At 44.0% G+C, this 26482-nt stretch overlaps 1 protein-coding gene across 2 annotated transcripts in view; it reads left to right on the top strand.

Annotated features, from left to right (window-relative positions):
• The window catches only part of kirrel3b (kirre like nephrin family adhesion molecule 3b), a gene marked incomplete at both ends in the record, with an annotated part of 162610 nt that overhangs the window by 114852 nt on the left and 21276 nt on the right, over positions 1-26482 (top strand). For both annotated transcript variants that reach the window (XM_080844742.1, XM_080844741.1), the window contains 3 exons: positions 8139-8296; positions 14613-14763; positions 24155-24260. In XM_080844742.1, the coding sequence (XP_080700868.1) occupies positions 8139-8296; positions 14613-14763; positions 24155-24260 (415 nt within the window). The remainder of the gene's footprint in view (positions 1-8138; positions 8297-14612; positions 14764-24154; positions 24261-26482) is intronic.

The raw sequence follows: 26482 nt of genomic DNA, 5'->3' as shown, positions 1-26482 counted from the left end.
AATGTAGCAAAGCCTTTTGGCCTTAAACTACTAAACATGAATTCTAGACCATCTGTTATGAAGAATGAATACAGAGTTGAGTATTGACTGTTCAAATATTCTAGCCTCATTTTGTATTTGGGACATTATTTAACATTGTAGGTGTAATAAAGTCACTTATTTTTATCAGAAATGTTGTAAAGCCATTTCCCTACCATAGTTTCTAGATGCAAGTACAACAAACGATCTAATGAAAAGAGAAAAGCATGTAATAAGCTACGAGGACGGAGAACAAAACAGCATGAACAAAAGCAGACATCTGATGGATAGCAGTAATTGCTGTGTATCTCAACACTCTGTGAGGAAGTTGCCCCCAACCTCCCCCTCCCCTCACCTGCCACCACCCTCTCCTCCATCAGCTCTGACATTTCCCTCGCATCTCAGATACTCCTCTTCTCTCCACAGCGCTCATCTCTGCCACTTTTGCACTAATAAGAAAGGTAAATCTCTCATTTTCTCCCCATCGCAGCTGATTTGGTTCTGTCTCATCTCCTGCTCTTGCCTCCACACTGTCATTCCAACCGCCAGTGTCCGCTACAAGAGAAAGATTGAGAGAAAGAGAGAGAGTGAGTGTGAGTAAGAAATTTGAGAAAGAGAGTGAGTGAGAGAAAGAAATTGAGAGAGAGTGAGTGAGAGAGAGAGATTGAGCGAAAGAGAGTAAGTGAGAGAGAGAGAGAGATTGAGAGAAAGAGAGAGAGAAAAAAAGAGAGAGAGGCAATTTGGCTAGGTATCACTCATGCATGTAGCGATGTGGGGGGAAAAAAACAGGGGGAGAAATGAACCATAAGCAAAGGGAAAGAGATGGTGGCTGCATCCTGCAAACAGGTGCGTTCTTGACAGCATCTGAAGGGGGCTTTGATTTGGGCCAGTGAGCCACGTAGGTCTCGTCTCTATTTCTGGCATGTCGTTTTTTTCACCCTCTCTTTTTTTGCGGTCTATCCATCATGGCCCACTGTGGCAGTGGCAGCAGCACCAGATTTGCACGGGTGGGGCGACGGGCGGTGCAGTGTGGTGCAGTAGAACCCACAGGCACATTGTTGTTCCAGACACGTCAGTGGAAGGCAAAGATCCGTGCCCACTTCATTTTCAGACACCACCCCACCACTCCCATCCACAACACACTCACTCTCTCTTCCTCTCTCTCTCTTTCACACACACACACACACACACACACACATACACACACATACATTCACTGTGTCTCCCTCGCAGACACACACACACTCACACACACCGGCATACTCACTCACACACACACACATAGCACCTCACTCCCATCTCGTAGCCACATCCCAGAGTCCCCTCTCATTCACTCTCTTCCAAATTACTTTCCCCATTCCCCGGCACTCTCTCCCATGCAGCTGTGCAGAGGGATTACACGCCATTCATCGTCCGCTTCTCAGCCTCTCTTTGGCTGTCAATAACTCCGCGGCTGTCTGGCCAGCAAATCCCACTGTAAATAGACCTGGGGGTCCCTTCTCCAGCAATTACAGCACCATCAAGCTTTACTGGGCCCTTAAAAATCACACGGGCGCCCACAGTACCGAGGTGTTGAGAGAGACTCTGTGGGGAGCGAAAGCTTTAGCACGAGAGGATGGCAGGTCAAATAGCTCATGTTGTGGCAGGGTTGATTGCAAATCCATTCGCCTTCATTTGGCCTATAGATTCCTTTGATTATGTAATAAAAGTAAATGACATCCCGGGCACCTTAGTCTTGATGCCCTCGTTCTCTCCGTCCCACTATGTCTCTTTCTATCTCTCTGTTCCCCCTCTCTCTCTCTTCCATAAATCACTTAGTGTTTAGCTGATTGCGGGGAACGAAATGGAGGATTTGACAAGGCTCAGTTATGAAACAAACATGATTCGTCGTTAACTGCAGGAGATTTTATAGTCTCATATAACAGCTCCTGTATTTCCCCACAATACAACCCCTTCCCCTGGCGCAATGAACCCAGACACGTACTGAAAACTATTTTGTAAAATGAAACCTTCATTCTCTACTAGCCCCCCACCCACACACACACACATCTCGCCTATCCATCCATCCATCCATCTCTCTCTCACTCACTCTGTTTCCCCTCTTTCACCTTGCCTCTTTTACCAACACTAAGCAAATTACTTTGGCCCGCATGCAATCGAAGAGCTGAGGTGAAAAAAAGTAGGTGTGTGTATATAGTGCATGGAGGTGGTCGCTAGCAATATGCCCTTAAAAAAGGAATGATTGAGAGAGAGAGAGAGAGAGAGAGAGAGGAAAGATTGAGAGAGTGGGACAGGGAAGATTGAGAGAGTGGGAGAAAGAGAGAGAGAGCCAGCAAGGGAAGGATTGCACCCGGCCAGTCGGTAATTAAAGGGGAGCGATCAATCCGTGACGCTGACCGGCTCATGAGAAATCTATCGAGTGGCTGCACTAAAGCGCTAATTTGGAGCCATTAGAGGCTGCCGAATTTGCAAACAGGCCTGTAATGATGATGGCTAGCATGGTTAAAGGGCTGGCCTTTGTGCCGCTGTCAGCCTGGCCGGCATGAAGTGGTGGCTGCAATGACAGTTGACAGGAAGTCCGTGCCGAAGTGGGGTTTGGATTTTGGCGGTTGGGGGGTGGCAGAATAACTGGCCCTGGTTTTAATAAACGGCACCACTCCTTGACACTGAGGTGAAGCATCAATACTATTGACTATTGGCGATGTACATCAGGGATCACACAGAGCTGGCAGGTCTCTACTGACGTTGGCCCTTAAGTTCCCTGGGTTGGTTCTTGACCAGACAATGGCTGAGACATCAGAATCACTCTCTTCTGCTGTGGCCAAAAATACAGATTGTCAGCCAGTGTAATGATGCCAGGGGGCCATTTCAAAAGCAACTGGCTTGCTGTTCAGCAACCGGACTCCTCTGTTTTTGGTTTTAGCTTGAAGCGGATTCTCTAGCAGTCAAGTCAATCAAGGGAATGGAAGCACCCAAAAGTGACAGATGAGAACCAAGCCCCCTGTGTCTCAGTCTGCAAAAAAAACGCGCTGATATTTTGTCTAGAGTGCCAAAATGTTGAAGTGATGCGTAGCCAACATATGGAACAATTGGAAAGATTGTTTTGTTTATTTGGTTTATTTTCAAAAAAAATTGCGATCTAGCTTCACCTTGAACCTACAATATGTTTCTTTAACAAAGGTGCACAATTAAAAATGCCCAAATGGTGTCTTACATTTGATTTGATGTTGAGGACAGTGACCTCCACGCTTCCAAATTCTCAAACCATAGCACAGGGTGTATACTTGGTCCAATATGCTGGGTCGCAGGTGCACCTCAGGAAGTAGAGCATTATGTCTTTAAATGGTTTTTCAAGGACCTGGTGGCATTTTTGTGCACCCACAAAAGCTATGGCAACCAGAAGTCCTTCCTCAGCGACCCTATCGCTTGCTAGGCTGCAACAATCCCCCATTCTGTTAAAAGGTGGTCACTTAAGCAAACAACCTAATTGGTCTTCCCAGTGAGAGCCTCAACCCGTTCAATTAATAAAAGAGCCGCATGACTTCTCGCCCTCTGTGCCATCTCACCCTATGCCTAAAATACCAATGGAAGGTGAACACTGGCTATTGTGGTGGCCATCAATGTTCATCTAATTTATAATCCATTTGGTTTGCCTTTAATGCACACGTCTATTCTCTCAGCTGTCACCTAATTCTGGCGGACAGGTGGCTGACAACGGGGGTTCTATTCAAATCTATTCCAGATGTGAAAAAGGCAGCCCAGATTCAGGACAGTTAATTAATTGAAAATTGAATGAACGCAGGCAAGGAGCCAATCAAACATGATTTCTTTCGAAGGTTAAAATGGAACAGATAGCTTTCTTATCCTCTCTATCTCGCCCCATTCTTTTCCTCACTAAAAAGCAGGCACTATCAGATTCGGATTTATGTGCCAGGAGAGAACCATAATGAGGGACGTTTTCTCACAATTGCTGCTTAGAAGACACTCGTGTTTCCATTGTCAGCAAGTATGGACGGGCCTCATGCAGCCGCCTCTGGTTTGGATGGCCAGAAATATGTTCTGTGTTTTTTCTTCGATAGACATCTGTGAGCTATATGCAGACACGGTGTCAACACCCGGGGGTGCTCCACAACATAAGCGGAGAATCAACATTAAAAATGGGTGGACTTGTCGGCATAAAGCTGCCCCCCGAAAAAGATTCAGCCAGCCCACTGTGTCACTCCCGCGCCGAGAACCCTCTGTCATGCTCTGTCACCAGCGCCGGCTGCCATCTTTTAAATGGCTTCTCCAATGGAAAACAGATGTGTGGAGATACAGATGAGAGCAGTAGGATGTATAACCTTCCCTGTATAAGCCCCACTCTTTTATCATATCTGTCAAAAGAGTGCAGGGTTAGGAAAGAGAGACTTTGGTATTCTGTTTTCCTTTTTCTTTTGTCCTCCCAAGTGTATTGCATAGCGGTGTGTAATATTACCAGAGAGAATGAGTAAAAATTAAGTCAATTAACAAAATGTTTTCCATTCCAAGAACAGTTTGATATCTTGAATTATTATATTTCTGGCAACAATTGACGAAAAAGGTTGTTATATATGGGCCATTCTACCGAATTCGTGTAATATGCAGTCCCTCAACAATAAAAACTATTTACAAAACAATTAGGTATTTAGGCATAGATATTTACTAAGAAAATGTTATGGTCTATATAAACCCAATGCATTAAATGAGATAGTGATAAGCTAAATATATACAAAATCATCATTTATAGGGTACTTTCTATTGGGAAGTAGCTGTCCCCAACCCTGGCATCTAAATTTCAATGCCTGTAAATAACACTTTTCAATTTTTTTAGATTTTTTTCAATGATTTAATTTCAAAGATCTTTATGATTGGGTTGAAACAGAACTTGGAATATTAAGATTTATTGTGGGTTTAATTTTTAAATCAATTAACTATACTCAAAAAACATGTCCCTAGTTTTCATGTCACTACCGAAACACAAGAGTTTTAGTCCATTGGCTGAGCCTGTGTTTTAGCCACGACCCTGCATTTTTGACCATGCAGTGACACTGCATCCCTGTCCCTCATGGTTGAATGGTAAGTAGCTAAATCCCATAGTTTTTATATAAATGTGTTCCAAAGTCTGAAAATCGACGTGTAACCTTAAGAATTGTCACTACTGAAACGCATGTTTTCTTCAATTAAGTAAACCTTTTGGAGTTTTATGCAAAATCTTATGTTTGTATGTGTGTACACCTCTTCAAAGATTTGTTTGCAAGCCGTGTGCTTGCTAGAATTCTTTATTTATGCTTAAAGTTAGCTAGAATTGTCACTACCGAAACAGTCACTACCGAAACATATGGTAGTGACCTGATGATTTCGGTAGTGACAAAATGAAATGGTAAGTAGTTCAATCCCATCATTTTTAAATAAATGTGTTGTGTGGACTAAAGGGCGGCCCAGAGCACCTTTTGGAAGATTTTGGGAGAGAAATGAATATCCATCCAACAGTGCGGTCACTACCGAAACAATGGATGTCACTACCGAAACAGTGCAGCACTACCGAAACGTAGGATGTTTTGTAAAAAATTAAGTATATTGAGTAATCAACTAAAATGTTATGATACTGATTGGATTAATGTATGTTCAATTTCATCAATCAACAACTCCGGAATCAATATGATCAGTATTTTGCATTTTACAAAGAAATATTGCATTTAGATTTTGATGAATTGTATAAATTGAACTTGAACATTTGGTAAAAATTTCATTTTTATGGATTTCATTGTGAAAACCTTCAAGAAATATTTGTAAAAATACTCTTCAGAGAAGGGAAGGAAACACAATCTGAACAGGTCAATAATAATACTTTTTTACTAAAGTAAATGTGATGTTTCGGTAGTGACAATTTTTGGAAGAGGAAAAACATTCCAACACATTCTGAAAATACAATACAAAAATGTACTGTTCTTTTACTAGATATGTGTTCTTTAGATATGGTACAATATACATACGGACAAAAGTTTTGGGAGTAAAACATAAAACAATTCAAAATATTTCCGACCTGACTTTGCACCAATTCGGTAGAATGGCCCATATATTATTCTGAGTGAAAATACTATAGTCTGTGGATGTGGCAACCAAAAATTGGTGTCAAAAATCAGAAGAAGACGAAGATGAAAAACGTTGACAATATACTACCGCCAGCGCTGACACAGTTTCATTTCAGCAAGATCAATACAAACACTGGATCAGCATAACGGTGCCTTTTTTGATTAATTGGAAATGGAACATTAGAAATGATCATGCGTACAGATTGACACAAGTCTGTGGCAATGTCAATGCTAATACTAGAAAAATGTGTCAGAATACAATATTTTGTTTGTTTGTTCTGTTTAGTGATTTGACAATGCTGATAAAATCCTCAACTTCAGAGGGAAAGAGTTTATTATTTACTTCCCTGTCAAAACATGACTGAAAGGAATACTATTTTTATCAATTCAAGAACACAAACATAAATTGGATTGAATGCTATTCACAAGTCTATATGGTTTTGACAGTCAAACCTGGGGCTCCAATCTATTCTGAAACACGTTTCGAGCCTAGTGTCAGATTGGTGACATATCTCTCATCACAGGGATGATGGATGATACGACCAGTCAAACATGGACTGCAAGCTATTTTTACCAGGAGGAGAGTCTCCTGGCCACCCACTTAAACAAATGCTCTCACACTGCCTGGAGATTGTCAGAAAATCCACCAAATGTCATTTTTATAGCTGTGGTAAAACTTTCTGTTTGAAATTATTTCATTCTAAACTGACACTTGTCTTTAGTTTGCTTCCCCTAATCTGTAGACCACTCTTGCTATTTTCTTAATATAAGGAATCTTAAAGTAGTCTACCAGCCTGACGATGGAGGTCGTAAAAAAAAACATTTGCTCTTTTTTATTGTTATTCTGGATTTAAAGAAAATCATCATGTAACATGAGTTCATTATTTCTATTCATGGTACAACATTACTTGCCTCCATCTTTCCCCCATTTCTCTCTCTCTTTTTCTCTCTCTCTCTCTCTCTCTCTCTCTCTCTCTCTCTCTCTCTCTCTCTCTCTCTCTCTCTCCTCCACTATATACTTCCTTCCCTCTTATACTATCACTGTCTCACCGACATCCGAATGAATGCATGCCAGCTGTTTTCTGTCTTTGATTTTTCATCCGCCCCAGATATGCCCCTCTGATGAGCATAGGAGCCAATCAATAATTCACTGGCATTTGAATCAAACCCAGGATGATCAGTGCTGGTGTGAATAGGGGGTAATCAGGCCCATTCTTGGCCTGATGTTCCACTGCTCTTAGCTGCTCGCTCTGTCTCTGTCTCTGTCTGCTGAGAAGATTGCCTTTCCGCCCTGTCACTCTCCTGCTCACAGTCTGTGTTCCTCAGGCACACACACACACACACACACACACACACACACACACACACACACACACACACACACACACACACACACACACACATACACACACATACACAAACACACACACACACACACACACACACACACACACACACACTGTCTCACACATACACACACACACACCACACACACATACACACACTGTCTCACACATACACACTCACACATACAGTTCACACACATAATCACTCATAGGCACATGCACACCCACAAAAATCACACACACAAGCACTGACACACGCATGTACACAAACACACACAGACACACACACACATATATTATTGCACATGATGGTCCTTTGACACTGCTTCTCACAAAGACTCCTTTCTAAAGAGCATTTCTTATTTTGTATAGCTATCAGTTACAGCCCAGCAATGTGCTTTGATTTCTGTTCATACAAACAATAGTGGTGTTATCTGTCCCTGTGAAGTACGTGTTTTAGTATATGCATCCTACTGTGTTATTACACTTGAATGGCAATGTACAGTCAGCTTCAGTACATTTTGGCATGCTATATTCCTCTTTGGTCATACCTCAACCAAATGTAAAGGAGGAAAAACTTAAGTGTATTTTAATGCATTACTGTAATTGTTTCAGCTGCCAACCATGGATGTTCACTCTCTCCTGTGTATATATTGATTTGTAGTGCCTCCTGAGGACCCGGTTATCAATGGAGGACCGGTGGTGAGCCTGCGAGCCGGAGACCCTCTCAATCTGACCTGCCATGCTGACAATGCCAAACCTGCCGCCTCCATCATCTGGATACGCAATGGAGAGGTCCTCAACGGGGCCATGTACTCCAAGGTGAGCACTCTTCAGGCACTGGAATAAACACGCACTGCAATGAACTACTCAATATGTGGAGGGAGCGAGGGAGTCTAAAGGTCCTCTTAATGTCAGATACAAATTCATTATCCATAAATGTGTAAATATTTGAATAGTGGGCGCTGTTGAAAAAGCTTGGAGAGGCTCATCCAATTACTGGGTACATCATCGATGGAAAGACATGCTATATGACGTGCTATTTGTTTGGTAGATAACTTGATAATAAACTGCTGAAAAGGGTAACGTCTGATGTGAAAGCATTATGAGTTGGTATAGGTCACTGGATCCCAAAATGTGAGTCTTGTTGGCGGAGGCACAGAGTTACAGCATGGGGGACACGGGTTGGGCGTAAAAAAAATAGAATGAGAAAGTTAAACCACTAACTGTATCTTTTTTCATTGTCTGAGGGGGCTTGCTATACAAGTTTGGAAATCTCTGGTATAGGCAAAGGTTGGTAACGCTGTATGTGATCAAATGAATGCTGCATTGGGCTATTATTTTAGCTGTCAGTTGTGTTGACAAGACATACCCCATTGAGGTGAAGATAACTGAGGAAAAGACAATGAAGGAAGTTTTATGGTACAAAGACTTTTGCGCATCAAAAAAAAGACATCCCAAATCAGAGCTACTCTGGCTAAACAAAACAACAACTAAAGATTGATTGAGTCAGCATAAAGGTTTGACAGTATGTCTGCAATCCTTTGTCAACAAGCTGAATTTTAATTCAGGTTGGAAAATCTGTATATTTTCCATGGTGTAGCCTCAAAGTCCTTTTAGTTGCCTCGAAATAAAAAATGGCACTGCTTTCTTATGCTTGGTAAGGTGATTTATGGCCTATCACTCTGAGGAAGTCAGCTGACTTAAACAACATTTTCTCTACCCCCCCCCCCCCCCCCACAAAAAAAAGTTTGTTTTTCTAATGGCCACTTCTGGAGCCCAGGCCATCTGTGCTGCTGATTACACCGACCATCTGCAAGCATTCTCTCCTGTATTTAGCATCCATTGATCGGAGTGAAATCCCTGGAAATCTGGGTCTTCACCAGGGGATGTCTGTCCTCTTCACCCAGCGAAAATGTATGTCAGCGCAAACGGCCAGATGGGGAGAGCAGGAGTCCGTTTGTCTGCGTTTGGGGTGTGTGTGTGTGTGTGTGTGTGTGTGTGTGTGTGTGTGTGTGTGTGTGTGTGTGTGTGTCTGTGTGTGTGTCAGTCTGTGTGTCTGTGTGTCTGTGTGTGTGTGTGTGTGTGTGTGTGTGTGTGTGTGTGTGTGTACTCAAGGCCCCTGACCACCGGAGGTCGATCCTCTCTACCAGCTTTGCACTGATCATTTTCGTCCATGGCGAAATATGGCAATGCACCTGCTTGCTCAGTTTGAAACAGGAAAATAAACAGAGCTGAACTGAACCCACGTGTAGAGTCGTGTTGGAGGCACACATTGTGTTCCTTGTTTGCGGATACCACACTGTCTCTTTGGGAATGTTATCTCTGTGATACTGCACTTTGCTCCATTGAGTGAAAAGGACCAGGAAATTCGACCCCACCACACAACCCCATCCCCCCAGACAAGCCCCTGTCTCTGTCGCTGTCGATACACTTAGAGCCGTGCTGATCTCATGTTATCCCTATGTCTTAGGCCCAGTGGCATCCCGCTGACCTACGGCCGACTCCCATGTTGCTTGCACTGCACCTCGACGTCTCTACATCTAATCAAAAGTAATTTCCATATCAATGAGAGCCCTTGGAGCAACACCCTCTCTTGCGCTTTCCCATTATTGGCATTTCTCCATGAGCATGGAGAAGCCACTGATTGGACCTAAAGAACAGCCAGCAGAATATGCCCCTCGCCAGCAGCACTGCTAAACGGGAGGAGGAAGGGAGGAGTAGGGGGATGAGAGGGTGCGGAGTAGGAGGACATCATACTTCCCGTCTCCACGGTGATGGTGGCAAGCTGATGAAGCACCCACTGCACTGACAAATGAAGCTAGCGCAGCCGCCCTTCATATCACTGCTCATACCATTAAAAAGCAACACGTTCAATTAAGACACAATCGTTCTGCCTGAATGATGGGGGCGCGGACGAGAGGAAATATAAAGGCATAATCGGCCTTCCTCGCTCAATCCCTTAACCTGCGCTGGATAATCAGAACAAATGAGGGCAGACGTGGCGACGCTGTCTGAGCAAACGAGCGAGCATATCTCTCTCCCGACAGCTTCTTTTGCTCAGATTTAGAGGGAAAAAAGTGGCTCTTAAACCCACAGAGTGGCATTCTCCGCCATTATCCACAAAGAGATTTTTAAGTGATCAATTAGAAGAGAGCCCTTCTTGAATAAGTCATGCTTCGGTGATTGTGCGGTATTTATAACGGATGAGAATGAGATAGATGTGCCGGGACACATTCGGTTGATTGCGCTCAAGTCGAAACAGAAGTGTGGAAGTCAGGAGACAGCTGTTGCCTCGATACAAACAGCAAATTGAACCCAGTGATGTTTTTACTAACGTGTGAGCGGGGACATATGGACTATCACTCTAGGGTAGATCCGCTAGTTACACAATGTGCAGTAATTACATTAAAACGCGCATTTCAGATCCACTCAATGTTTCAATTGCGCATGTGTGTGAGTGGGTGGGAGTGCACTAAAATGACCCTCTTGGGGATAAAAATCTGGAGAACCAAACACTTGTGAAGATGAACCCAGAGTACGAGACTCGATGGATCACTTAGTGTTCAAATAGTGATCTCCTGTGTGGTATTTTAGGCTTCATAAATTGTTATATTGTAAATACATCTGCTCTCATTGGCAAAACATGTAAAATAGTATGGAGTAGTTCTGCAACCATGATCCAAGTTCTCCCCCCACATCTGCACACCCCATACAATCCAATGGTGTGCCATGATTCCAAATCAAGTCAGTCAAGCAGATTCAACAGTGAGAATGGTCCTTGCCTCTTGAAGTATCCAAACTGTTAGCAGAGCTCTTTATCAGGCTTCTGGAATTAAGTTTTCTGTTAATTTTGCCTCTTCCCCACAGCCCATTTCAATGTTCAAAGCTATATCTTTATCGGTCACTCAAATTCGTTATTCTCCCCTCAACCCTCAGCATAGTTTGTACTAAATAGTCATGTTCACCAAAATATTTCCCAAGAAATGTATTTGTCAAGCACAGCTGAATGGTAAACCATACGAAAGTTGAATGAATTTACTATAAAATGTCTTCAATCATTAACTAGTCTTTCAAATCTTTAGACTTTTTTATTCTACTTTTCTCACATCCGCTTACCTTTTTTTTTGTATGTCATGCAAATTAACCTTACAGGCTTTTCCCAGATAAATTAAAAGTGTCTGTGGGTTGGGGAAGGGAGGTGTGAAGAATTAAAGAGTCCTTTTAATTAATTGTACAGTGAAATAGTAAAATTAATCTCAATTGAAAGAGCTAGGATCAGATAGGTTAATCACAGAATGTCACTTTAACCCCATCAATGTGGTCCAAGCAAAGTTAAAACAAAGTTGATTTGTCTTATTCTGTGAGAAATTAATACTCAATGACGAGGATTCGAAAATCTGGTGCTTTGGTGATCTTTAATTAAAATTGCTCTTTTTATGTCACCTTGAGCAACCCTTGCATATTTGGACACATCAAAAGCTTGTTAGATTAGCAAAATGTTAATGTTGCTCATTTGATGTCCCTTAAGGTCTCACAGGGCAATCAAGATGGCCTGGAAATAGATTGAATTGATCATCACAAAAACAACTCTACACCTTCTTCTATTATGAACAGATCGTGTTACACCAATTCCTTAACACACAATGAGTACTGAATGCAAACATGTGTACATTCAAACAACAATGTACATTTCCCGCTACACATTCACAAACATCAGGTTCAGTAGGCATTTCGTTGTTGGTGGATTCTGGCTTACTTTATTCTCTAGTATCTCTATATCTTATCTGATGAATTGTTTGCCTGGGCCAGAGAACTGTAATACAAATTTTTCTGTAGACTAAAGGGTTGCTTCAGAACGACCTGGTTAACAACAGAAACGTTGCTTAAACCATGCGTTTCCTGTAACTGAGACTAATAACTGACAGTTTAATTACTAATTAAACCCCATAATAATTAAGTTTATGTTTTATATATCTGGTGTACAATCTTCTTTCAGTCGTTCAGTCTCTTACCATCCTCATTTACCAACCTCATTTACCGGTTGAAAACATTGATTTCTATATGAACCACCCTAAAGTAATGTCACACAGGCCTATTATCTGTAATGACTTACTAGTGAAAGGAGCCTTGATGTAAAGTCTTCACAGTGATTCCTGTTCATCATGTGCATTTTTTTCTCACTGCCGGTTCTCACCCAAACCGAGGAAATAAGCATTCTCCTGACATGCTCAAGCCTCAGATATGAGGAATTATCCATTCATAATTCAGAGCTATTTTAAGGCTCACGGATGAGGGTTGAGTCCCTGCGCCGTTTCAGGGCCTGTTCGAGATTAATGACTTCAGACAGGTCGGGAGAAATGAGAGAAACAATCCTGATTGTGTCAGAAAGGATATTACATTGACACATCCCAGAGCTGACAGCTAATATGTTCTGCCTTAGAGGTGAGTGTCAAGGCGCTCAATGCAACCCCTCCACCCTGATCTGACCGTGTCATCATGCAGACGAGGAAGAGGCCACCATTTTCACCCACTTTTATATATCACCCACTTTTTGAGAATGTCTGGGTATAATAGTCTTACGACAAAGAGGATTTCCACACAATTAGTTGATTTGCATGAAAGGGGATTGAGGCTGAAACTACTCTGCCATGCTCAGCAAAGTGTTGGAAGTGTGGCAGCTGTGGTAGTGCTACAAAAGTTAATTGACACAGATCAGAGCCAGTGAGTGAACAGCATGGAGCAGTCCTAATCCAGAGAGCCTGCGGACCCCCGACCACAATAATGACACATTCAGTGACAAATTAATACACGGCCTGCGTGCAGTTCCTTCAGGTAGGAAACCAGACACAAGGTCCCTTTTTCTTTTTTCTTTCCTATTTGAAATCAAAAAGAACAAGGACAAATGAGTGTATAATTACAGCTATTAGCCATCATACTGTCGATAGCATGTACGGTGACAAGCACAGTTATTATAACTATTATAACTGCAGCTCAAAATACCATATTGTCATCTTCATTGAGCTGCGGAAGTGACTAATGTAGGAATTGTGGGCAAACCCGAAGCTGTAGGCCGCTGGAGGTACCTGACGTTTCACATATCACACAATTCTGAGGAAAGAGGCTAATGCCTTTCAGCGTTATACATTTCCAACCTCACTTGCAAATCGATTCCTGAACCACATGTAAGAGTTGCAAAGGTCATGTCCACTTTTGATTTCAAGAGAGGTATAAGAAAAAAAACAATGTGTGAAAAATGTATTTGAATGTTTGAATTTTGCCAGCGCTTTGAAATCTGATGTTTTCCAGCCTTGGGGAACAGAAATTATAATGGGCTTCAGGAGAAGCATATGAAGGCTGTCAAGCTAAATCGAGGCAAATATGTGTGTTTGGCCTTGTTTGTCTACAGCAGCTCGGGGAGCTGGTTAAAAAAGTCAAGGAGGAAATCTTTTTTTTTTTTTTTTCATTTTCCACTCAGCTCTACATAGCATCACTTTAGGGGGGATGTGTGTGGAGTGCCTCCCCAGACTCGGTGGTAGGCCTCAGCACGAGCTCTGTTGGCTTGGCCAATTTGTTCTGCTGGGTGAGTTTGTTCTGAAGCGCAGCGGCGGCGGTTAGCATCTTCTCCGAGCCATCCCGGCACGGCAGCAGTGCGGGCGGATTCTGTCGAGCGCTTCCAGATGGCGCTCACCGCGCGTGCAACTCAACCAGCTCTTCCCCCAGCTCCCAAAAATATGAGTGCGGCAAAAAAAAAGAAGAAGAAGATTGATTTCCTTTGTGGTGTATGACAAGCCATGCACCAGAGCACAGCTCTTGAGATTTACAGAAGGGGCTCAGAAAACAACCTCTGTCTCTTTTTTTTTTTTCCTCCTGCGCCTCGGATCAATCAGCCTGTACAAAAACAGACAGGGGCAGAGTAGGCTTTTTGTTTCTGGGCAATGTCTCCTGGGCATCTTGTGGGAAAATGCAACATTTTGAATGCAGCCCCAATGAGCTCTTTAAGAGAGATGGTGTTTGTGTTGCCCCTGAACCCGTCCTCATGCTTGGATGACACTTGGGCTTAGCGCTTGCCTGCTAACTTGTTCCCTCTCTCTCTCGCTCTCTCTCTTTCTCTCTCTCTCTCTTTCTCTCGCCTCAGACACTTCTCCGAGATGGGCGGCGAGAGAGCACCATCAGCACACTGTACATCTCGCCCTCCAACATCGAGTCAGGACAGCAGATCATCTGTCGTGCCGCAAATAAGGCCGTTCCCAATGGCAAGGAGACCAGTGTCACCATCGATATCCAACGTGAGTACACTCCCCACTCAGCTATCACCTCTGCATTCCTCCATGAGAGCCCATAAGTATTATTTTCTTATACTTATCCTTTTCAGCCTCAGTGATGACTCAATTAAGTTAATGAAATTGGTATACACAACATGGCAGTTTGTACTTTTGCACTATGAACTTCTTTAATTTCTATTCAGCTGATTTGCAGTGTGGATTTTTTCCCCTGCACTGATTCATTTTCAAGGTCTGTTAGGTTTTCTAATTGAATTGCCTTTTTGTTTTAGATAGAGTGGGGCATGGGGATGGTTTCAGCCTTTTCACTTGTAGTGAAATATCACTGGTCACATTTCTTTGCAACAAATGGCCCCCTTTTTTTGGTCTTTTGCGAATGTGCTTCCATTCAGAATCATGCGTTTGCCTCGACTCATTCTCCCCACTCTGTCTTCATCAGTCTTTTCTACGAGACCATGCACAATTCCCTCCCAAACACATGCAGAGGAAGCCCACCAAGCAAAACGTTTTCATCCGCTGAATGGCGTCGAATCTTTTTTTGATCGAGAACTATTCGACATAAGCGAGAGATTCTGAATAAAAGGGCTTCACATCACTCACAGCCCCCTTCAACACCATTAACTATGACTAATAAAGCAGAAAATGCTATTTAGAGATCTATTATTGTTGATGGCCCCATTCTTATTATGATGTGTCCCACAAGAGGCACTTTCCGGCACAATGGCGGAGCGGGAGCAGGAGTGGGTGGCTCAGGAGTAAAAATGATTAACAGTTGTTGGTGTTTTGTTTTTCCCACAACCCTTCCTACATTTTTTGCGGCTAATCTTTTTTACGTTTTCGCCAAGCGCCCTGGCGTCTGCATCAGTGTGGGGTTTTCCAGCAAGATGGCAGCGCGTCGCCGCGATATTAAAGAGGTGCCTCTGTGGCGGCCCGCACTCCAATTCATGCCACGATACGCCGTGTCCCAGAAGCCACGAGTGGGGGTTGGCGCTGCTGACGTGAAGTGATGGCTGCGTGGGCACGAGTGGCGCGTTGATGAACGCTCCCTGATGACTCGCCAGCCCTACCCTCAGGCTGACGGAAGGGGGAAAAAAAAGGAAGATTCTCCTGTGCATGTCAAAATGGTCAAGGGTTATAGTGCTTCTTCATACACACTAAAGCCTCTTTTTCATCTCTCTCTTTCTCTCCTCCTTCTTGCTCGGCTGGCTCTGGCCCTGAGGACATCGTTGAGCCAGCACTCACCGCGCTTCTTCAGACTCGTGCAGACATCCGCCCTCTAATTAAGCTGCGCGAGAAATCAGACGGACTCTAATTGAACTTTGATTCATTCATGTTGGCGATGAATTTGCCAGGTCTCATAGCTCCTTAATTTGATTATAAGATTCCTGCCTCAGCTCCAAGTTAGAGGAAGCCTAGAGGAAGCCCTTAAAATGCGTGTTAAAATTGTGTGAGGCTGAAAATGGTTGGGCTTCTAAAAGCTGCGGCTGAATAGGAATTTATTCACAACCACTGTTATGCAGAGGAGCAGGTGGATGTAGAGAAGAATGAGGCCTGGGAAAGAAAAATGAGTTTGAGTGTTGCAACAAAACCAGGCTTTCAGTGCCTTTTAAATAGCCCCACTCCCCATAGATCCTCTGAAGAGCTGTGTGTGTGAGTGTGTGTGTGTGTGTGTGTGTGTGTGTGTGTGTGTGTGTGTGTGTGTGTGTGTGTGTGTGTGTGTGTGTTGTGTGTGTGAGCACCTTTGTGCCTTTGTGTGTATGAGTGTGTGTGTGTGTGTGTGTGTGTGTGTGTGTGTGTGTCTGTGCATGTGTGTGGTGTGTGTTGTGGGGGGTGCTAACGCTTTAAAAACGGAGTGGTGAAAAGTCTGCCCGGCCTAAAGGCTGGTCCCAAAGAAAGACTTTCCCCCTCATGTGCAAGTGTACAAACAGGTGTTCCATAAATATGTGATGGAGGAGACTGGCAAGGTGCAACGACCCATGCAAGCACCTCCCGCGGCAGTGCTTTGACGGCACCGTAGGGTCCGTTCTCCAGGCTCAGACGGCCCAAAGTCTCTGGACCATTACTATTGATGAGGGACAGCTGTCAGTTAGCACAAGGGAGCGACAGCTGGGGGAACACAGTGGGTGTCTGACTCACAGCTGTAAGGAACAGGGGTAGACAAAGACTAGAGAAGGCCCTGGGCATACGCACACACCGTGCTGCTCTTGCTGACAAGTTCACACACACACACACACACACACACAATTTCTCCCCCACACATAGCCACACATTCTCTCTTTCTAAGTCACATATACACACACACACTCACTTGGCAGCAGCAGTCTTTGAAGTGAACATAATTAAGCATTTAACAAGAAGAAATTGGGCCAGCTCAATCATAGGGAAGAGAAACACTCAAATCTGGTGACATGGAGAGAATGATTTGCTCTGAATTTCTCCCTGACTCTTCACACATGAGGCTGTCTTTTTGTCTCCCCGCACACAGAAAGCCAGGGGAAGAGAAGCACTTAAACACTGCAGATTATGACCTGTTATGGTCTTACTGTGGCTATAATTCAACCACCAATATGTTAACCATATGTGAAGCACAGTGTGCAATACTGTGCATTCAAAAGACCACAATGCACACCGGTGTGTAGATGAATACATTTAATTTAATTGACTGAATGATCTACGCAGGTATGAAAGAGTGTCTCAAATCTTTTTCACTATTGTGACAAGACACAATGACACAAACCATCATTCTTTCTGTGTCTTTCAATGTTTGTTGTGTTCTTTTGCCCCTGACACCAAGGGCCAGCCACAAAGGGAGGACACAAGGGCAAATCAATGAAGGTCCCAGCTGAATAGCCGCTGTTAGCTTAGCTAAGGTTTTTTTTTTTTTTTTTTTTGTGGTGTGGTCCTGAGGTTAGATGCGGATTCTATGAGGAGGAGATGGAGACGAAGAAAATGGAGTGGAGCCATGGGTCCTGTCCTAGTTTATGGCCGTTTCCTCTCTCTCTCTCTCTCCCTCTCTCCCTCTCTCTCTCTCTCTCTCTCTCTCTGCCTCCCTGTTTGGAAAGTCTCCCCGGAGCGTTCAATATTAGGCTGAGCTTTGATTTATTTATGCAGCTGAATAGGAGGCACTTACACAGGGAGAGGAGGACAAGCAGGGGACTGATAGCGATCTGCTGTCACACACACGGCAGACTGATATCTACTACCAGGGGATGAGGTAGCAGATATGAGTTTGTGTGTGTGTGTGTACATGTGTGTGTGTGTGTATCTTTGTTGATGTGTCAGAATATGTGTATGTGAGTGTGACTACGTATTTGAATGAATGTGTGTTTGTGTGTGTGTGTGTCCTTTTGGGTGAATGTGTGTGGGTGTTAGTGCATGTCTGTATGAGTAAGTGTAGGCATGTAAATGTGTGTGTGCGTGTGTGTCACAAGGACAGAAGCCGCCACACACTTCTGGTGTGTTTGTACTTGTCCTCTTGTCCCTTTCTGCATAAAACCTCCTTAAAAGATTGTCACTCCTCATTTAAAGTTGACTAATTGACCGCTTGGTTTAATACAATAATGTCAGTGGCAACAAAAGTAATTAAAGACCTTTTGGATTGTGCTCCAACTTGGGTAATTCCCATTCCACACACTTTTCAGCTGAGAGGCCATTTTCTCACAGATTAAGTGCCACCCTAAAATTAGAACAATTAATACATTACACTGGACACTGCTTTTCAGTTTAAACCTGTCAAATTCAATGCATTTCACTGCGCTGTTTTTCCCATGTCATTATTATAATGCTTCTGAATTAGAATCACCTCAGCATTTTCTGCTGAACATAAATCCTTACAGCCTTATCTGACCTGGGGGTTAAGGAAATTAGCACCCAAATATGCAGTGTTTCCAAACAGTGTTTCCAAATTAGGTTCTGCATATAAAACAGGGAAGTGAGTCCAGGGTACAAACCCCAGGCCAGTGTTAGATGTGCAAATACGAGTCGGCAGTAATTATTTGGTGTTGTCTAATAGCCCTGGTGCTATGATAGTGCAGTGTTTCACGCCACGTTGTGCTGTGGACTCACAAAAACCACACAGGGATGTTTTTTTTTTACAGTCTGACACTAATGAATTACCATTATGGTCTTGTTGATGGTTTTCTGTGGCCATTACCAACTCCATTAACCAGATAGTCGCCTGCTAGTGCTTTTCTCTTGAATAGAGATAAATGGTAAAAAAAAAAGTAATAATTTTTATTTTGACGTTATGTTTATAAAATACCGTTCTCAAACTAATCGCTGTTAAACAGCAAGCAACTTGAAAAGACAAAGCCAGATAAAAAGATGCTAGATAATTGAATGCAGATTAGAGTTCTGGGCAGTCAGAAACAGCAATGGTATGTTAGAACATAACAGGTAGGTTTACACGACAGACAAACCAAACAAAAAGTTAAGATTAGAAAAATGTGGAAGGTTGTAACTGTGTTTAAAATCATGGTGTGAACTCTAACATTTGTCTCATTTGTCATTTGAAAATGGAGAGTAACACAAGTAAAAGCAAAGCCACATGGCCTCTCTGGATATGACCAGGGATATATGGCTGGAGAATCTCACTGAGGTTCTGTGTTGGGGGGCGAGATTATGGAGGCCTTTGAAGGTCAGTGAAGATTCCATTTTGAAGTTTGGATGAGGCTGCTAGCCCCGGGAGTTCTAAAGAGGGTAGGGTCTGTGTGGGTGGGTAGGTTTGAATGGATGACCATTCTATCAGAGGTTTGGATTTATTATCACAGGAATGAAGATCCATAAAAACAATATTACAGTCATTACAGTCATTAATAACAGTCAGGAGGGGGAGCTTTTGCTTTTTCTCATGGCCCGACACTGGTGGTTATTCATGGTACCCTAGTAAAGATTAACGCCCACTCAGTAACATTGTTTTTTGAGGTAGCATCCAAATAGCTTTTTGAGAAATATTAAGCAGAATGTTCACATTAGCCTAACTCCCAACTGCTAAGCTGTCTACCTCAGGTCATAGGCTGACCGTAGCTCTAACCCACACCCTTCCTCCATCTAAGGCTTTTCAGATCTATTCTTCTGTTCAGATCTTTCTGAACAGATTGTCTACAGATGGTTCAGTGATTGTTTATGATGGCCCATCAAAATAAAGGTGTCCCGTCCCTTCTGAATCCTTGCTTTGAGCGCCTTGTCCTCCCTGCTCGTGTTGCATTAATGTATGCCGGCACAAGACAACGGATGATAGGACACTTTCTAGAGCCAGTGATCGTGAGCAGTCTCTGACTGCCTGCAATTTAAATTAGCTCTCAGAGTAAGCGCACAAAGAGAAGGTGCCACTTGCTGAGACTAATGAATGCAAGCCATGCAGATGTGTAGTGTAGTTGAGGCAGGTGCTCTCTCTCCCCCATCCCCTCCCCTCTCTCTATCTATCTCTTTCTCCTTCTCTCTCTTTCACTCTCTCTTTACCCCTCATCACACAAGCCTCATTTTTGCCAGGCAGTTAAGGCTCTCTTGCTTTAATGTAGTCTCAAAATAATCAAATAATGTGTGTGTGTGTGTGTGTGTGTGTGTGTGTGTGTGTGTGTGTGTGTGTGTGTGTGTGTGTGTGTGTGTGTGTGTGTGTGTGTGTGTGTGTGTGTGCGTGCGTGCGTGTGTGTGTGACACTCTGCGCACAGCAACCACTGTCTCAACTCTACAGAAGCGAAGGTCACACACACACACACACACACAGCAAAGTGGAATTTTTAATTCATGCCACCCGGTTCCACACACTGTATTGAATAATTTGCTTGAGCACACATCAGTATCTGTGCCACAATATGAATATTATGATCGCATGCGCAACGAGGAGAGATACATTATGAATAACGCCTCAGCCCAAGTACCCGAGCTCTTAAATCAAGATGGCATGGCAACCCAAATATTGAAGCCAACCCATGCACTTTGCTGTCAAACGCTTTTGAGTTGTGACAAACAGATCTCATAAACAGGGGGAGCTCGGCGCTCATTGTGAATGTATGAGCGCCATGCCTACGGGGGCCGAGCGCTAATCAAATGTGGGTCCTCCAGACCCCTCTGCCTCTGGAGCTCAGCGTGCCCGCGTCTGCTTCCAGCAGCTGTACGGTTGGGGTCGATCAGCAGTGTTTGTGCTCAAACACCCAAGGGGATTAGCGATGGTTGTTTCAGAGAACACATGCACAAACACACACATCAGAATAAATAAATAAAAAAAAATTAAATAAGGATACAGACATCAAACCTGGAGGCGCAGTCTCTCTGTGAACAGCTGGCAACAATGACCCACAGAGATTGGAAATTGAGCTTTAAGAAAGAGGAAGAAAGCAATTACGTTGGCAACGTCGCTGCAACTCCGGAGCTACTTGGCCGATTGTTCAAAAACGCCATCTGGTTCTGACTTTGAACTTCCGATCAAAAGCTGTCAGCGCACCACTGTCTTTTCCTTTTTCTATTTCATCCCACCACCATCCCCACCACCCCTGGTCCCATCATTGCTGCTGTCATACCGGACCCTCTGTTTAAAGCCTTACTCCTCCACCTCCCCCTTTTTCTCTAGATGAATGTGAGGAATTAACAGCCGTGCATATTGATAGTCTGTCATGAGGCCTCAAATACAGCCTCCAGACTCATACAGTTATGCATCAAAGTGACAGACAGACTCCTTTATGAAGTGTCAGTCTATCAAAGTGGCATAGGTCACCGATGCGGCTGTGTGTCACCACTGAATCTGCCCACGGAGGTTTTTCTCTCTCCCTTTCTCTCTCTCGCTCTCTCTTTCTCTGTCTGTCTCTCTATCTCTCTCTCGCTCTCTCTCTTTCTCTGTCTGTCTCTCTATCTCTCTCTCGGGGTGCAAGGGCCAGGCACTGGACAGCCATCATTCCCCCCTTCTCTCACACGGGCCTTCGGGGACCACCCATTCATTTTTAAAAGCCAAGAAGTCATCCATTTCATTACTGAAGAAAAAAGCGAGAGTGGTGGCATTGTGCCACAGCTGCCCCTGGGAGAGACACTCGCCCGAGACACTTTGCTGGGAGAGGGTCACTCTTAAAAGACTGGCGTGGACTTGAAAGTGTCCCTCGGTCTCATTGGTTATACAAAAGACGTTAACGAGGGGCGCTGCCCTCCCTGAGAATCAGTGCGGTGGGAGCTTCTTCTTTTTCTTTCTTCATCAACTCAATGCAAAACATCAAGGTGTACCCATTGAGCACGAGGCGCTGAAGGTGTGTGCTGTGTGCTGCAGCATGATATTTTTTTCCGCCATTCACACACACACACACACACACACACACACACACACTGGCACGGGTTTACACCCGTGCTGCCCACCTTTCTGTCCGCCCAATTAACCAGCGCTGGTACTACACATCTACCCGGCTGGTGAGTGCCTGGCTTGGGCTCAGGCTCAAGACCTGTGTTGTCTCTCTGGGGCCAACTGAGTGAGTGCGTGTGTCTGTGTGTGTGTGTGTGTGTATGTGTGTATGTCTGGGGGGAAGAGAGAGAGAGAGAGCTGGCACAGGTGTGGTTGAGAGTGGGGGAAAGAGAAAGTTGGGGGGTGGGGGTAGAGAGGATGAAGCCCCAGGGAGGGGCGCAGAGCCGGGGCAGACATGCCGAGAGGAGCAGATGAGAGGGAGGGATGGCACCTGGACCACCCTCCTTTTGGGGCCCAGTGGCAGCTGAGCTCACCCAGTCCAGCTGTGTGCCTGCAAGGCACATACTTTGAACAAAGAGGGAGTGCATAAACACTTGCGGAAACACACACACACACACACAACATCCAAACACACACATTTGACTGCATACACTCATGTAGCCACACACACACACACACACAAACACACACACACACACACACACACACACACACACACACACACACAAACACACAAACAAACAAATGGACACACACACACATCTACCTCCATATTTTCCTCTTTTCCCTCCATAGCACTGCCCTCAGGGGGATCTCTGCGAACCGCAGCAGGCTGTGCTATTCTGTGCCCACTCTGTCTGCCAGTCACTGTGCCCAGTAGCCCTGCTGCCAGCCTGTATAGGGCCAGTTGAGATTGTATTAGTGTAATTGGACACAAAGCACATGTATGGAAAGCACCTGCATCAAAACTGGCTGGCTGCTGAAGTCCAATCACTTTCGCTCACTTTCGTTCTCTTGCTCTCTGTTATCCTTTCTTTTTGTGTATGTTTGGCTCTTCCTCTTTCTCCTCCCCTCCTCCTTTTCTAAACAAACATACACTTCCAATGTCCACACCCAGCATACGTCCACAGACACTCATACTTAGCCGGCTAAGTGAAGTAATTGGCACAGATGTCAGATGTTTGTGACTGACTTAGTGTAATTATGTCGACATCATACTAATCGTAATTATGCACAAGGCCTTGTTTGTCTTGTCAAAGCTCGATTTCTGAATGCATTCTTGTATACTGTTGTGGAAATCTACTTATTTAAATATTATTGCAATCACTAGAATGAAGAAAAGAGTGTAATAAGAGTGTAAAGAGTAAAATGTCTGCTTTAAGAAGAAAGCTGAGAGAATGGTCAAAATGTCAAAAATGTTGAGTGATGAGATGAGTGCCTCTTTGTAAAGTATTTGGAACTATACCATAGCATCGAATAATCTATGGCTTGCACAGTGTGATCCATCAGTGAATTCAAATTATTCCAGTAACTCATCTGCTCTGGGAAGATGGTGTATACCTCTAGGCCTATTATACAGTGCAGGGTGAATAATGACAGAGTTGAAGATGGCAGATGGCCACAAGTAATAAAAAACACCCATTGCCCCCTTCACTTCTTTGAGTGACACTACGTGTGTGTGTGTGTGTGTGTGTGTGTGTGTGTGTGTGTGTGTGTGTGTGTGTGTGTGTGTGTGTGTGTGTGTGTGTGTGTGTGTAGGTGTGTGTGTTGTGTTTAGACAAATTGCTTTAAGCCTGTTGGTGGGATCACAAAACAAGACAGAAAAAGAAAGGAATATTCAGTAGTAATACCCCTGCTCCTGTTCCACACAGACCTTGTTTACTCACATCTGTGATTCTGAGGTTTGTTTGAAATCGTCATTTAAGTGTGTGTTCTTTTTCATGTCTGTGTAAATGAATGTTGTCGCAGCAACCAATTAATCTCTTCTTTCAAAATGAGCAATTAAGAGGACTTTTTTTTTTTAAAGCCTTTTATTACTTTTCTCATGCTTCGCTTTAATGTCAACTTTAGACAGTGAAATTAATTAGTAGTCCTGTTATTTAAAACACCTGTAAAATTTTCCTTTGATCACAAAGCCCGTCTGCCACGGCTCATAAGTTGCCGCGCTCGGAAAACAAATGAGTTTGCGAATGATTAAGAGGGTGGGCTCCTAAGCTTTCTTCTCTCTGTGTGCAGATTTGCCGCTGGTCAATCTGTCGGTGGAGCCACAGCCAGTGTTGGAAGGCAACCTTGTCAGATTCCACTGCTCCGCCAAGGCCAATCCCCCAGTAACACAATACAGGTGAGCAACTGTGTCCTGTCTGTTTGTGTTATTCTTTTAACACTATTACCATGTTCTATTTCAGGTTTTAGAGCACTCAGTAAGTTGTTTGTTTTTGGGAAGCGTGGAACAGAACATACTCACCTCTAAGGTGCAGCTGTGATGGGTGGGGTGTTGAATCCTTTTGCAGATAGCAGTTCATTTATATACAGAGCAGCACTCTCGTGAAAATAGATTTACAAATCATATTTGTCTGAAGAATGCGTGTCCTGAAGGCCATACATTCCTAGCTTCCAGACGTTCCTAAACATCTAAACAAAGTCCAAACAAAACAGGGCTAGTGGGCTGCTTAGGATGACGATGGCGACCGGCAGCAGAGCAGACAGGCAGGGATGCACAGGTGGATGACTCAGAGGCCTGACAGACAGGTGAAACCGCTCAGGAGGAGAATATGGAGGCCTGTGGCAATAAGGCTTGGCAGGGGTTGAATCAGGAGCCATGTGAACGGAATCAAGAGTCACGGGAACGGAATCAGGAGCCATGGGAGCAGAATCAGGAGCCATGGGAATGGAATAAGGAGCCTTGGGAGCAGAATCAGGAGCCATGGGAATGGGATCTGGAGCCAACATGGGAACGGGCAGTCTGAACAACAGACACTGATACTCTGGAAAGGACTAGGGAACAGGAACTGGAACAGACTCAGGAACAGGAACCTTCTCGGGGACAGTAACCTCCTCGGCACAGGGCTGTGGGAGCCTCCATACATATCCAGCACATTTTTAAAGTACTAACTTATCATTCAGACTTCCTACTATTCCTAATACTGCTTAATGTTCAGAATCAAGAAGTCTAAGAGGTTAGACCTCTAAACCTGATAAATACTCACAGAGTATCACAAATAATAGAGTGCCAAAGAACAATAGCTGTGTAAATGTTGGAGTTGCTGTTGTATAGGTTGTGTTCTGTCTGAAACACAGAGATCCAGCTATGAAGTGCTCTCTTTAAGTACCTACAACATAGCAATTAACCCACACATTCACCATTGACTGAAAGAGATCACCATTGACTGTCAGACACTCAATCTACACAACCTACAAAATTGTTACCTATCATTTGTCAGTGCATGCCTCATGTAGGTGTTGAACTTTTCAGCATAGTATGTTGTCGATTTAGGCCGTTGGCAGCTCGAAATAAGGTCTTGGAGAGCATTCCTTACAGTGCAGTGCTGCCTTTGGGAGTTAAGAATCCTTGGCAGCATGAGTCAAATTCCTGTGTAGGACCAGCAGCACCCTGCCACAATGGGCCCTCAGACAGCGAGAAACGATGTCTCCATCTGACACAGCCGTCAAAATGTTTCCTTTTACCGCGGCAAATAGGTGAGAATGTGGAAGAAATAAAACGTTATTTATTTCCCGCCAAGCATCGCATTGGCCTTGGCAAAGGGTAATACCGGGGTGATTTGTCAAGACATCCTTTTCTTTGTGGGTTTTTAAAAGCGAGCGAGGAATAAGTGGAGTAAAATCAATAGGGAAGGGAATTGCTCAGCAATGAATCCAGAGGATGTATTAGGAAGGGGAATGGATGTACAACCCACTCACAGGTAGCGAGAGAGAGAGAGAGAGAGAGAGAGATAGAGAGAGAGAGTCTGCCCTCTCCGATGGACCTTGCCCTTTTAAAATAACATATTGGAGCAAATCGGGCGTGCTGCTGATTGCCCTTGACTCTGAGTCCTGATGAACCCTGACGTCTCGGCGCACGCACGCCGTGGTGGTGTGAGGAGGACTTGCCGAAGGCGGCGATGACATCTCCACAGGGCTGTGAGGCGAAGGTGGGAAGACTCAGGGAGGAGAGCACAACCTGACAGGGAGAGAGAGAAGTAGAAAATGAAAATAACACATGAGTGTGCTTGCAGTGCCTGTCTTAAAATGCCAAACAAGGAGTCACATTGGTAACAGGTTTGAGACTGTCCTGACTATCCTGTCTCATCTGGAGTTTTTGTTTTTGGCTAACGGCATTTTATAGTGATATATAGTTTACAAATACTGACTATGCAGATGAAATAAGACATCTCCCACCTAACTATCCATCCAGCCTGCTGCTGATGCTATACACACTGTAGTATCTTCACAATGACGGTTCTAGCTCGTGGGAAAAACCAATGTTTAAAATGAAAGGATGAAAATGACCATATGTCATCCCAGCTGCAACAATTCCATTCACAGCTCTATGGCTCTTACAACAGG

The sequence above is a fragment of the Sprattus sprattus genome, assembly GCF_963457725.1.
Source record: "Sprattus sprattus genome assembly, chromosome: 9".
Classification (NCBI taxonomy): Eukaryota; Metazoa; Chordata; class Actinopteri; order Clupeiformes; family Clupeidae; genus Sprattus; species Sprattus sprattus.
The sequence above is the reverse complement of the archived record's forward strand: the minus strand, read 5'-3'. Positions and strand labels throughout refer to the sequence as shown.